General features: G+C 29.6%; 3 protein-coding genes across 3 annotated transcripts; 2 read left to right on the forward strand and 1 right to left on the reverse strand.

The window, feature by feature from the left end:
* Nucleotides 1-110: 110 nt before the first annotated feature.
* LOC107163041 (ketosamine-3-kinase-like) lies at nt 111-2480 on the forward strand. Its single transcript, XM_089225825.1, has 6 exons — nt 111-639; nt 727-1029; nt 1098-1175; nt 1259-1391; nt 2057-2231; nt 2314-2480. Exons 1-6 carry the CDS (start codon nt 496-498, stop codon nt 2384-2386), a joined length of 906 nt encoding a protein of 301 aa, XP_089081951.1. The 5' UTR covers nt 111-495; the 3' UTR covers nt 2387-2480.
* Nucleotides 2481-9565: 7085 nt separating this feature from the next.
* On the forward strand, nt 9566-12769 carry NHP2 (NHP2 ribonucleoprotein). The gene is made up of 2 exons (XM_015511110.2): nt 9566-9893; nt 12374-12769. The coding sequence occupies exons 1-2, from the start codon at nt 9746-9748 to the stop codon at nt 12676-12678; spliced, it is 453 nt and encodes a 150-aa protein (XP_015366596.1). The 5' UTR covers nt 9566-9745; the 3' UTR covers nt 12679-12769.
* Nucleotides 12684-14237, reverse strand: Gos28 (golgi SNAP receptor complex member Gos28). Its single transcript, XM_015511097.2, has 4 exons — nt 13975-14237; nt 13498-13670; nt 13242-13438; nt 12684-13175 (listed from the first exon to the last, which is right to left on the reverse strand). The coding sequence occupies exons 1-4, from the start codon at nt 13997-13999 to the stop codon at nt 12866-12868; spliced, it is 705 nt and encodes a 234-aa protein (XP_015366583.2). The 5' UTR covers nt 14000-14237; the 3' UTR covers nt 12684-12865.
* Nucleotides 14238-14788: the final 551 nt, after the last annotated feature.

Below are 14788 nucleotides of genomic sequence, written 5' to 3' on the forward strand. Positions count from 1 at the left end.
TGCCGTGGTCACACTGTGCGACTCACAAATTTTTCTATGGATCAGCTGCTGATGCATCAGCATTCAGCATACCACTATACATAACAATATTATATTATATCACAGTATACTTCTGAGTCCCGAGTTGTTCGGAGTTAGTAGTTACAGACGACACATATCACATATGGCCGGTTTCAACATCTTGAGTTAAAGTGCGAGTAACTGGTTAATAGTGTCATAGTATATACTATATACCAAATACTTGATAGTCGACACTTGACATAAGAAATTAAGACACTTGAGTGTTTGAATCTAAAAGTTCGAAGTTTGAACTATGAAGTTACTTCAATCTCTTTTCGATGCCTCGATGGTTAGAATGCTGACTAGTGACTTGGTGGATCACAGATGCGTATTATAATGGAATTTAAAATATATTTTAGTAATTATTATTAGTAGTTGTAATTTAAAGTTTTTAGTTAAATTTATTAACGCTTAACAAAATTTAAATATATTGAAATGGAAAATGAATTAGAAAATATACTCAATACCAGCTTAACAAAATTGAATGTAAATATAAATGAAGGCTGTATTAATAATGCTTCAGTTTATCAAACAGAAGAACATAAATTATTATTTGTTAAAGAAAACTCAAAACCAGGGGTACCTATAACTTCTTATTATATATTCTTAAACTTTAAAAACATTATATTTTTCCAATACATTACTTATATTTATTGGTAATTTCAGTCAGATAAGATGTTCAATGGTGAATTAGAAGGCCTTAAAGCAATATGTAGTACAAATACAATTTTAGCTCCTTATCCAATTGCCACTGGTTGTACAAATAGTGGTCAACATTTTATTGTAATGGACTATTGGAAAATGAGATCTTTAAGTAAGAGATGTACATCGGAATTAGGTAGTCAATTAGCAGATATGCATATGTTTAATTTACAAGAGAGTCAACCACATATTAACAAGTTTGGATTTCATGTTGAAACGTGTTGTGGATTTTTACCTCAAAATAATACATGGACTGATGATTGGATTGTATAAAAATAGATATTTTTTTGATAATTTTAAAATGCTGTTAATACTATGAATATAATGCTTTACAGACATTCTATACAGAAAACCGTTTGGAGTATCAAGTACAGTTGCTGCAATCAAAACCGGAACACAGTTTGAAAAAAAAAGTAACTGGCACTTAGCAAACTCTTAAAAATGATGAATACATTATTGATAAATAAATATAGGCACTAATATTATTTTAAAACAGAAAATCATTGAAAATTATTGGCCTCGGCTGAAATGTATTATTCCCAAATTCTTTGAAGGGATAGAAGTTAAACCATCATTACTTCATGGAGACTTATGGCCAGGAAATACTGCTCAAACAAATTCAAAACCAGGTTTATAATTTAATAATGGATTACCAAACTATATCTATACTCTAGCTTATCAGAGAAGATCAGTGGCGTGTACAAGAGGCGATGTTGAGGTTAAATCCTCTCCCATTGGCTTTTTTTGTTTTTACCTACATTATGTGGAATGTGCTATAATTTTATCAACTATTATATATTTGTGTTTGATGACAGGTTTTTTTATCCTTAAACATTAAACTAACAGGGATGGTAGCCAAGAACATGTGTAATCTAATGGTGCAAGTTTCAAAACAATCACATTAATTTTTAAGTGTAGAATTTGCAATTTGCCTGATGTTTCCTCGTATGCAATCAAACTCTAACAATCTTCTAGTGTACAATGGCTTCTCAAGTGTTAAACATAAAATTATCAGGGCTGGTATCCTACAACATGCATAATCTAACTGTCAAGATATCAAGTCGATAGCAATTCCCCTCCCATAAATCTGTCGTTTTTTTTTTTTGATCCCCCTCCTCAGGAAGTAATGCCATTGGGGAGGATAACCAAGTTCTGACCAAAATTTATTTTTGCATACATACTTATTCAGAATGGTAGCTTCCATCAGTTAACTTTTCTCATGGGCCTGAGTTCATTACCCATTATTTATGAATATGTTTTTACCATTAGTAAGATACGTGTTAAATGTTTACAGTGATTTTTGATCCAGCTACATTTTATGGACATCACGAATATGATATTGCTTCTATTTCATTATTTGGAGGTATTTCTAAAGAATTTTTTGAAGCATATTTTGAAAAAATACCAAAATCTAATGGATTTGAAAATAGAAAGCTATTATATCATTTGTTTCATTATTTAAATCATTGGTATGAATATATTATCACATTATTCATTATTAAATGTTATGAATAAATCAATATTATCCTATCATTTATTATTTTTGTTTAGGAATCATTTTGGAGGAAGTTATGTTGACTTAACAATAAACACATTTGAATCATTGCTTAATGCTTATTCATAGTTTGATTTTAATATATCTATTAAGACTTATGAAATCTAATTTTTGTAAAATATTGAAATAAATTTCTCATAATATATGAAAATATTCTTATAAACATATTCCATTTCTTTTTAGCACCTTTAAGAAGATAAAGTCAAAAACTCGTAATAATATTAATATTTTATTTGAAGAAGTGCAGATTTTTATCTATCTTATTGTCATTATGTCATTTATCAATTATAGTTAAAGTTATACCTACTACTAATACCAAAAAAACTATAATAACTTTAAATTAATTTAAAAAAAAACTGGTTTAGATTAGTAAATTTCTATAATATCCCTCGTTAAATGGTTATTCCATAGTGGAAATTCTAATTGATAAAAAATGACTATGTCATTATCACGGTTATCTACCGTGGTCATTATCATGGCTAAAATTAACTACTATACAGGGTGATTCTTTTATCAAACAACACTCATTATTTCAAAAACTATTGAATTTTTTCAAATTTTTTTTTTTTCAAAATTTTGGAACCATCTTGTTCTAGAACTATATATTTTTTAAATATTTTCACCCTTATATTTATCAGGTTAACCATTATCAACTTTTGATTTTCAAATGACAACCTATACTTAAAATTTGATAAACTAAAAAGGCTATTTTTTCAATGAATTTTCACGTTTAAATTTTCATTTTTCGTCAATTCGTTTACAAGATATAGCCTCCCAAAGTTGGGTGGTGTTTGTGTGTTATAGGTGTATGTTAGGTGGTATTTACACACAAACACCATATAAGTGTTGTTTGATAAAAGAATCACCCTGTATATAATGGAAAAATTAATTTTAATTTTAACAATGCGTGTACATGGTCATAATACCTTGTTACGTTTTCAAAAAGGTTAGTAGATACTAGATAGTTATTGTGTAATTAACTAGCAATATAATAATTATTATAATGAGTTTCAGGAATACTGTATTCTAATAGTTCATTAAGAAATCTCTTAAATGATTTAAAATTAAATTATCCAAGTATAAACTATATCATAACTAGAAGGTTAAACCAGGATATTTTGGAAAATGTATTTAGCTACCTTAAAGGAATGGTTGGGTCAAATAATCATTTAAGACCTTTTGGTTTTAAACATTGATGAGTGGTTAATAAATAATCAATACCTCTACTGTTTTAATAATAAAAATATTTACTAGAGAATATGGATATTATTATTTTTATGTACCAGTTTTAAATGGTATCTATTAGGAAAACATGCCTACATAGCTTTCAGTGTAAATAATAGAAATACCGAAGACAGCAATGATGAACGCCTAATTGGAACTGAATGCCTCACTGGAATTATTCTTCAGAAAGCACAAGTGAAACCTCTTCCAGTTAATTTGTCAACACATAATCTTATGGCAACAATAGTCATCTTTAGGTGAAATTTCTGTTGAATTTTCTGATGAACTGTTATACTTATCCGATCATTTTGAATAAGAGGTACTTTAAACAGTAAAAAAAAATAAACAATTTCAAATATAGTTTAGCTCAATTTTGTTGAAACATGTTTTCAGTGTGATAATACTTGATAATACATGCAATTGACATGGACGTGTTAGAATTACGTAACTGGATATGAGGCAAAAAGATTTTTGACAAAGTACCCATATCTTGGTGAAATAAGTTCATCTAAAAACAATGAAGACAATACAAATTGGACATTTGTTTCAAAAGGACATTTAATTATATCAACTCAAACACTGATGACACCTGCCAAAAAAATTATGGTTGAATTTGACAAGTTCCATGCGGATACATTAAATGGCGATGAAAATATTATGGAAACATTAACCAAGACAGTAATGGCAAATCTTGAACATAAGTTATCTGAAGAAGCCGTCAGCTACCTAGTTCGAACTAGAACTTTTATCCGGTTCAATCAAATAAATAAAAAAAATTAGTGATAATGTTCACATCAAAAACATTAATAAATTCAAAAAGTTTATGGTCTAAACAAAAAAAAATGAATTACTTAAATAGTCAAGTCATGTAGCACTGTATCAGATAAATGATTTAGTTATATTATTTTATTTAGGTACGGAAATTACCAATAACACTGAAATACTGAATTGTAGGTAAATATAGTAATACACATAGACCTAGTCAAGGTGTGTTATAATTTATAGAAAGTAAGTATACATAATTATGAATAGTACATTAATATATATTATATACCTACTGTCAGCATATTAGCATTGAGTTTATTGGAAAGGTTAGGTTAGGTAAGTACCGATGGGCGATAACCATGACAATCAATTTTGAATTTATTAGTATAGGTAGTGTATAAATATAATAATATATCATACGATTTATATTTTAAGATAAACTATATTGAATTTAGGTTAATTAGTCATATTTTGAAATTGGCGGGAAATAAACATGATCATCAGGAAACGGCGTAACATGGCGAGTAAAGTTAAATAATAAAGTTGCGCAGACCGAGTTGACAACATACCATTACCATCACCATTCACCATGTTATTTAGCCATGGTCATTATGTAACATAAAACATAATTTATGTTGTTAACTATTAAGTTCTTACTTCTTACTGGAAAGTGGCAATAGTGGCAACTCAATTAACTTATGTTTTTGATTTAAAATGTGTATGTGCACTGTGCACTATGTAATTCTAAACTCTACAAGTATTGCACTATTATTGTGCAATTGTTTATTAAATCAAAATTTGACCTCGTAAAAGGGAAATAGAGTTCATTGGTATGAGTCAGATATATACAGTGGCGGCACCAGGGGTGGGCCCGGGCCCGCCTTAAAAAGTCTCGCCCCCCCCTGTGGCCCACCCCAAAAATTAAATTTAATCATACTAGAATACTAAAAAAATATCTCCCGAATAAATCAAAATATGAAAATTTTAAATCATAATAGATGGCGTGAACAACATTTTGAAAGGGTTGAAAACTAAGCACTATGCTTTCAAACCTCATAAATAACGTGTATTTTCCAGCGGCTGAATACGAAAATAATAAGTTATACTTATACTAGTTATTATTAAATGTTAATCAATAATGTTATTAATAATTTTGTTGAAAATTCCATGAACAACGGGATTAGATTATTAACTATGATGAAAATACAAGTGAAAGCATTCTAGTTTTATATACTTTTGATGAATATACTTTTACAGTTTTACATGAATATATATTTTGTTAGGAAATAAATACTATTAATACATGTTTACAAATCATTGTTTTAGTAAGTTAACACGATAAAGTGTAAAAAAATTGGAAGTTGACCCGCCCCCTCCCCCTTCTGCGCAATTGCCTGTCGTCACTATTGTTTATATATATTATAATATATCAAGTCAACAATTTGGCCCTCCCTAAAAAATGTGGGCACCAGCTTGGCCCACCTGGTATTAAAATTCTGGAGCCGCCACTGGATATATAAAAATGTTACGATTACGAACACTCTTAGAAATTAAGCAGCGCAATTAATGCAATTTGATTAAATACAATAATACTGTTCCAATTCACTGAATACACCTTTATTATATCCGTCCATAGTTATTTGGCTAATTCACACTATACTACTATAGGATTTTTTGTTGTTAGTAGAGCAAAGTTTTCCCCTTAATATTAGCTATTTTCTATAAACCATCATAATACCATGGACCTATGAGGTGCTATAAACTTATAATTGTAGCATATAGGTCTATTATTCTTGCCATGAACAATTTACTACTTGCAACGTGGAAAGATATAGACAACACACTAACACAGGCGTGCGCACGGACGTGCGCAGGCAGACACTTGGGAACACATCAACAAATTAGTAACCAAAAGTGTAAGATGAAAAATATCATGCTCATTAATTTTAGGGTCATTTATATCTGTGGGAGAGGGGCATATTTTATCAGCCGCATAGGTACCCTGCAAACAGTGCAAACAAAGTCTGTAGGGGTTGATATGTATTATTACTACAACGACTATACAAGTGTACAATAAAATAAATTATAGGATTATGTTCTCTAATAAAAACCATAAATATTTAGTTTGGTAATTTTAGCATATTTACTGCAGACTGTAATGTAATGTATTGCAAGTTTCCACACCACCTTAGCTTATTAAACGATGACAATGTATAATATGTCGCATTTAATGTCACATGAGGTATTGCAAGAGGCGCGTTTTTTTTTTATTGTGGTGTCCCCATGTAGGCCTATTCCACAAAGAGGAGAATGGGAGTGAACTGCCGGCCAACTCAAATGAGACAAACTGAGAAACCGTAAGAAATTTATTATGTCATATCATTATTTTAGCCAATATAATAATGCAGATTAATATAAACATAAAGATGATTTAATAATGTATCTTTTTGCTAACCACAATTCTCCCAATGTCCCCTGTACCGTATTAAATTCAAAACGTGGATATCGTTATCGGTAGTCCTTAAAACGCTTAACGCGAGACCAAAGAAAATAATTACAAAATAAATAATTAGTTATATACTGAATTTAACACGGCAATATTATATTTCTACCTATACATAATTTAGATTATACACTAAATAAAAAATGTAATAATAGTAGGTAGCTACTATTATTGTATACTTTATCTAGCTATAGTATTACGCTATACTACTTATAGCTAATTGTTGTAAATTACTGTTAATAATATTATCCCTGGAAAAAAAAACAAACAATAACAATAAACTTAAACAAATAAAATTATCTTCTACCAAAAAATGATCAAACTCAGTAATAAAGTTCACACGACACGAGGAAATCATGGTTACCAGAGTACGCATTGGACAAACTAGACTCACACATTCCTTCTTATGTGTAAGAAGACCGAACACAATAAAATATAAACAATACCTCACTCAAAGAAGCATTCGGCTCTGGACAAGAAAATAGAATAATCGATTTCATCAAGATTGCTGAGCTCGCATATTATTTCTAAAAATAAATTAAACTTATAGCTTACCTATACCATTATTATTATTATTATATATATTATTATATTATTATTATATTATATACCATACATTATTCTATTCTGTGCCTATACCGGCCAGTCTGGCTACTACCACTATTATAACTGTCAATTGCTTTTCTTTTATCCTGCAAAGCTTTATAACGTTAATTATATAATTAAAATTTTATTCACGTACCATTTTTAATACAGTTTAATTTTTTTCAATAAAACCATAGCTTGATGATTTGTATATTTAGAAAAAGCAATACATCTGAATTATATAATCGTTAAATCGTGTCTTATTATGATATATTCTTGTATCTGAAAAATAATTCCCTGCAATAACTGAATAAGAAAACATTAAAAAATACATTTTCCTAAAACAACTATTTAAACGAAAAATTGACTCTAAAAGTATTAAATAAAAATATTATATTCATGTTTGAAAGTATGAGTACAAAATAAATAGATTTAATAACTATGTACAAAATTACAATAACCGAGAGTCACAAGACACTTAACAAAATAAACATACTTTCGTTATAATACGTAATGCAAATACGTGTATAATAGCCAGCACAGTTTTTAAATTGTTTACTTAATTCCAGCCGACATAATAATAAAATAGGTTGGTTTAATTATTAAATAAAAACTACCGCAACCGCACTAATTATCTCTATCGAATTTTATTATTATACATAAATAGTTGCTTGTGTTTAAGTTGGTGTCTCCGTGGAAATTGTCGTCGTTGTTATAATTAGATTTGCGATATTTGCGTATTGCGTGTATTGCATCATCGTACCTTATAACTTTTGTCAGTAATCAACGGTTAACTCATTACCCGACCAGACTTTATGGTTATAGCGGATTGAGTGCTTTAGGCCGTCACGTCGTATATCCGATATACCTTTTCGTATATATTGTAAGCAATTTAAAGTCTATGACCGTGTTTGAGTACCTATCTAGCAAGTCGGTCATCATCGGCAATAGTCTATAGGTGACTGACTATTAATTTTAGACAACACGTTGAACAACAATAAGTAACATTGCAGTGTTTCGCAGAAACTATAGTTTAAATATTATATATTGTAGTCATAAGATCACATAATATAATAATATATGGAGATCGAGTGTAGTCACTCACATGGGCGTTTACCCTATGCGTTGCATACCCTTCGGGCAGACGCTTGGGAGCACTTGAACAAATTAGTAACCAAAAGTGTAAGATGAAATGTCATGCTCATTAATTTTAGGGTCATTTATATCTGTTGGAGAGGGGCATATTTTATCAGCCGCATACCCTGCAAATAAAGTCTGCGCACGCCTATGACAGACAATAGACAAGTATATTGTGTTAAATATTATTTACAAAAAAAACAAACTAATGTGTAGTGTATATTAAACTGAAACGTGGACTGATAAGTCTTAAGTTTCCCTATTTCCCTTAAGATTAGCTGTGCTGCCATAACTATAAATACATCAGATTACGTTTTCAGCCTTCTCCATGTCACCACTTAAACTGTGATGGGAATTACTGCGACTTCCAACACCTAATCTTAAATTATCCTTGTCTATCCATCCAAAGAACCCAACTAAAGTCCCATTTCTCTACTTAGTACTTATGGATTCAGCTTTTCCCTCATCGATACTCTTTGAACCGACAAGGCAACAATGTTAACATAGTTAAACATACACTTAACTATATAATGCGATCAGGCCTCAGAATTTAAAAGTATGAGCTTCAACAATTATTTTAATAGAAGTATTTATGAATGTTCTTTATTAATAGTCCAGATATTATAGTGTTAGTTAAAATCTCAACAAAATAAGTTCTTAAGTAGTAACAAACAAGCGGGTGGGTGACGGTGAGCCAGGCCATTTTAATGATGATGAGTAAGCTTGATTGGAGGTCAGTAAAAATAGATACCTATCATAGTGCGAATTTATCGGTGCTTAATAATTTATTTTATTGATTTATATTATACAAAAATATTATAAATATAATAATATATAGCTTATAGTTATATTAGCAGCTTATATTACATACTTATTGTTCTGTGCTTATATGGTCGAAGACACGGACTAAGGTATATCTTATCGAAAGATTATAATTTATAATCATCACCTGATAATTCGTGGTCGTTATCTTTTTATCATTTTATTGTTTATGCTCTTATCAGTTATCCGATTTACATTAACTAGTATTTACTCACGTGGCCACTTGCGCCAAGTGCCGCCTAATCAAGACAAATAACCTTAAACAGTAAACACTTCGACTTCACAGATCACAATATTCTGTAGATGGTAATCAGTATTCACACGTTCTGTTTTATAGACACTACAGTACTACACAGTGAACATTTCTTCGAAGACAAACGCACAAGTTCAATATGACCGCAGATACAAGCGTCGCAAGCGTGACCGATCCGACCAGCAAAAAAGTTCCATACTCCACCAGAATCAAATATCTCAACGAAATTGCCAAGCCCTTGGCACCCAAGGCGCTTACCAAAAAAATCTACAAACTCGTTAAAAAAGGTGTGTACCACTAATAAATAATAATAATCAATAATAAGACAAAAATCCAAATATTATAGATAATCTAAAATTGTAATTTTCATAATTTGCAAATGGCCCTATATGCATCGTTTTTTCTTACCAGTCCCTACTAATTTCTTATTAAATTTGATAATTCACGAAATCAACAAAATAATTTTATCCAACAAATATTACGAAGTATCATGATGCAAAACATTACCTTATGCATTATTGTACTCAGTTTAAAGAGAATGTGATGCATGCATGCTCCTACACTAGCAGTTCTACAATATTACTCTATGTCAATGTGTATTCAACTTAATTATAATATATTGCTCTAATATTATGATATAGGTACTTATTAAATTGTAAAGGTATAATTCTATGTTACTGATCACCATTTTTTCTATTTTAATGTATACAGTTAACCATAGGTACTAAAAATGATGGTGAGTCAACATTTGATGGTCAGGATAAATTTTGAAGCTATAGCAATTGGAAGTATGATTTTGTATGTTTTAAGATTTTAAGCTGATGATTATTATCTTATTCTCAGCAAAATGGCCTAACCTAACCTGTAGTTGAAACTTAAAATTGGCATCCTAAAGCTGTGATATCCAATCTTTGGTCAGCCAAACTAATTAATTTTTTTTATAAATATGTTTTAATAATATACACAAAAAATGTTGGAGACGCCTGTCCTTAGGTTTCATTTATTTTATATGCTTCATATTGAATAATAGACATTCACATATCATGTAAGCAGTTACAAACATGAGTTACATTTTTTTTGCAAGATTTCATAGAAGGGGATGTTTGTCAACTAGGTAGTAATGCTTTTCAAAACTGCATGTCAATCTCTTATGTAGATAAAATTTATCAATACATATTTTTAATTGTGAGCACCTTGTTTTTCAATAAAACTTCATAAGAATATTAAATAAATTTATCTGAGGATGCATAAGTTTAACTTCTGCAAATTGTCTTTTTTAATTCATTCAAGTGGATAATGCAATGCAATAGTTCAACACTCACCATATATTCCTATTATTTATGATTATTTGTTGTGATTGGACCCAGCCTTATAAAAAAACATTTTTTCAATTATAAAGAGTTTATTAATTATTAAATACGTGATTTAATATTCAACATACTTCTTACATTTAACTTTTTTAATTTAAGATCATGGCAATAATATGTACTTGTACAAACAAAAAAGTACATATATAGTTTGTACCAAAATAACATTTTTGGATAATTATTAATAATTATTTTCCAAGTCTATTACCTAATAGATACATATTTAAAAAACTTGCTTATTATGCATTTATACTAGGTTATATACATACTTATTTCATTGTTTTTTTAGCCTATTAAGTTCCAAGCCCTGATGATACTGGAGCATTAAAAGAATTAATTAAAGATAGAACATATTTACATTTGGAATGAATAAATGAGCAGTTAAAAAAAATGTCTCATGTGGGATGACGCTGATAGGCAGAAATTTATACAAAAGGTTGAAATATGTAGACTAAGTTTGAATGAGTATAAAAGTAGCAGAAAGTGAATATATTTTTATGGATCGTTTAGGTTTGTAGGACTAGGGGAGTGCAAAAATTTAGGTAAAGGCTTAATATTTAATTTCTATACCAATGAGAAAAAGTCTTCCCCAACAGCTAAGCCATAATATTTATCAACATTATTTTTTTAATAACATTGTTTAGAAGTTTGACCATAGTGGGACTACAGAAGGATGTAATTGTTTTCTTACCTCACAATTAATTTTACTTTTGGTTGTTCACAATTGTATAATATTATTCTAGTTGTGAATTCTTGTGATTGAATATTGATTCAAAAAAAAATTTTTTTAATCATCTTAATTTAATGAAATATTAAATAAGATCCCACAAAAAAAGAGGTAACTTTTCCAAACAAATGTTGTAACATTTTGAGAACTTGGCAATTATTTGTGTAGAATTAGTAGTTTATACAGAGTGATCTAAGAGCCTGCTCACATTATTTCAAAAATATTTTTTATATAATTGATATCATTTTAAAACATTTCTGAAAAAAATTATATTTTCACAATTTTTGTTACCTATTAATTTTTAACTTTCTTACTTTGAATGACATAATTTTTATTTCATATTTCTGGGCAGAATACTTTTTATAAATAGTATAATATATAATTTTGGATAAGTAGTTCTTTAATTATAATTGGTCTTTTAAGCATTTAAAGTTTTTATGAGCAAAGTAGTGCTTACAGGAATCCCCCCTCCCAAAATATTTCTTCTACACTGCATGAAAATGAAATAATTGTCAAATGCTTTAAATAAGTTGTAAAACAAATAAATACATTTTTTTTAGTAGGCAGTTCATGTATGTAGTAGGTGCCTGGTGCCTAATTAGTAATTACTGAATAATGCATGCTTTTGTTATGAATTTTAATTGTTATTATTAACAGTGTATTTTTATTTTAGCACATAAAGAAAAGACTTATTTAAGAGTTGGTTTGAAAGAAGTGCAACGAAGAGTCCGGAGAGAAGAAAAAGGGTTAGTGATTTTTGCTGGTGATGTGTCACCAATTGATATTATGAGTCATATGCCTGGTGTATGCGAGACAAAAAATCTTCCTTACTGTTATGTGCCTTCACGTGACGACTTGGGTTCATCTATGGGTGTTAAACGATCTGCTGTCATGGTACTTATCAGAAAACATGAAAACTATGGAGATTTATTTGATGAATGCCAGAGCGAGATCAAAGCTCTGCCCTATGATTTTTAGACTACTGAAATTAAACATCAATGTTTATTAACTAAGAATAATGTTACAATTAATTATAATTAAACAAAATATATGATATAAGTAAAATAAATTTATCTTTGTAATTATTTAAAAACAAAATTCGTATTAATACCCATGTATACATAATTGGTAGTTAATTATATAAACCACAAATTTGAAAATCTATCTAATGAAAAGTGTACAAGAGTATTATAAAAGTACATAAAACAACAACTCCTCCAACTATAAAAGAATCACGTTTTTTACGCATATTAATTTTTTGTACAAGGGTATTGAGAGCAGGAAATCTACTAGACAAATCGTGGAGTCTAGATTGTAAACGTTTAAAATGATGCCGTTGTGATACTAAATGTTCTCTGGTTTCCATAGCAATTGCAATCTGATCAGATACTAAACGATCTGAATTACGCACGTGTTCGTGTTCTTTAACATATAAATCCATACGTCTGTTTTTTGTACCAGAATTTTTGTAACCACTAAAAACAAAAATTCCTAATAAGTAATTTATTGAGGCTAGTGTGTATAGAATATTATAGATTTACTCAATGTCCTGCCGAACACTGTGCAATAAATCTTCCCTTTCCCTCCGAGCTCTAACATTGGATAGTATTTTTTGAAATTCTTTAGTATAATCTTGTAAAATATCTCTGTGACGCTGAACAGTATGCACATTTTGTGAAACTGTAGATTGTTCCCCATTGGTACTCCATTCGCTCATTTTTTCATTGACTGTATTAAGCTAAAAAACCCACAAACAAAATATAATTGTATACGTTTGTTTAAATGGAGTTGTTTTACCTTAGCCAACAGCTCTTCGATTTCAGATGTGGCTGTTTCAAATCGATCATCGGACAACAATAACTGTGATTCATCATCACTGTACATCATAGGATTATTAGTACTAATTTTACTTAACGACAACAGCATTGAGTCGATTTCTGTTTCCAGCCTTCTGGCTTGTTTTCTCAAATCTATAAAATTAATGATTAAAATATGTATAACTATATTTTTTTAACAACATAATAAGTTTTTAACCCATTTCACATTTCTTATTTATGAAATAGAATAATTGAGTTAGGAGGTGTTTTTATTTCAATTTTTTTTTTTTATACCTATATGGTACCTATAGCCAATTTTTTATTAATGAAATCCGTCAAAGTTAAATTTGACAGATACTCAGTTAGGATTCCACGTCGTTCGAAAACCGAACAAATGAGCCTTCGTAAACCAAACGTTATGAATGAAACCCAGAGAATTCATTTTATGATATTATACCTTCCCAAGACGGTGACGACGCCATATTTCCCCGATTGGACACGGCGAGTGAAGATTTCGGGGAATGTTCGATGCCTCATCCGATCAAACGACCTCCACGGTAGAACACAGAATAGACAGAAATATGTCAAAAATCGTTGATGTAACCAGCTAAATGATGTAACTCAAGCGACGAGTTTAGGCCTTCGCCTTAGATAATGCATCGCATCGTATGAAACTGTGAATATGAAAAATACGACGACGGTGTGTGATACTGATAAGAATATGATATCCATATTATCATCACAGATTATAATCACGGCTTTAGATAGAATGGTTGCGCGTCGACGTATTATTGTTCTGTGGTATTACTGACTATGCAATAATATGTACTCACAAATCACAATTCAGTATTCACATGAATTGACTGACAGTTAGTGCCATCTAGCGTTGACTTCTATATGTTTTACTAAATCGTGCTAAAAACAGTAATTTTGTTTTTGGGTATCTCAAATCTCAATTATTCACTGGCTGTTTCACTTTACTTCTTTGCACATTGTCAACCATTTACTATTCTATGGACTACAATGCTGTCGTTGTTTAATTTTAATACTTACTATTATACTAGGTATATATTTTCAACACATTTTTATAGTAGGTAAATCGAGCAAATAAATTCCTAAATATTTAATTATACACTGAAATACAAGTTATAAGTTATAAGTGCAATAGTAATTATTAAACATTTTGATAAATAATTTAAATATAATATAATACAATATAAATTAATTAATTAAATAGGTACCAAGTAGCTAGTCATGAGGACAGTTTAAGC

Source organism: Diuraphis noxia, unplaced genomic scaffold (genome assembly GCF_037042655.1).
Source record: "Diuraphis noxia isolate RWA-SAM2 unplaced genomic scaffold, SU_Dnox_SAM2 contig0004, whole genome shotgun sequence".
Classification (NCBI taxonomy): domain Eukaryota; kingdom Metazoa; phylum Arthropoda; class Insecta; order Hemiptera; family Aphididae; genus Diuraphis; species Diuraphis noxia.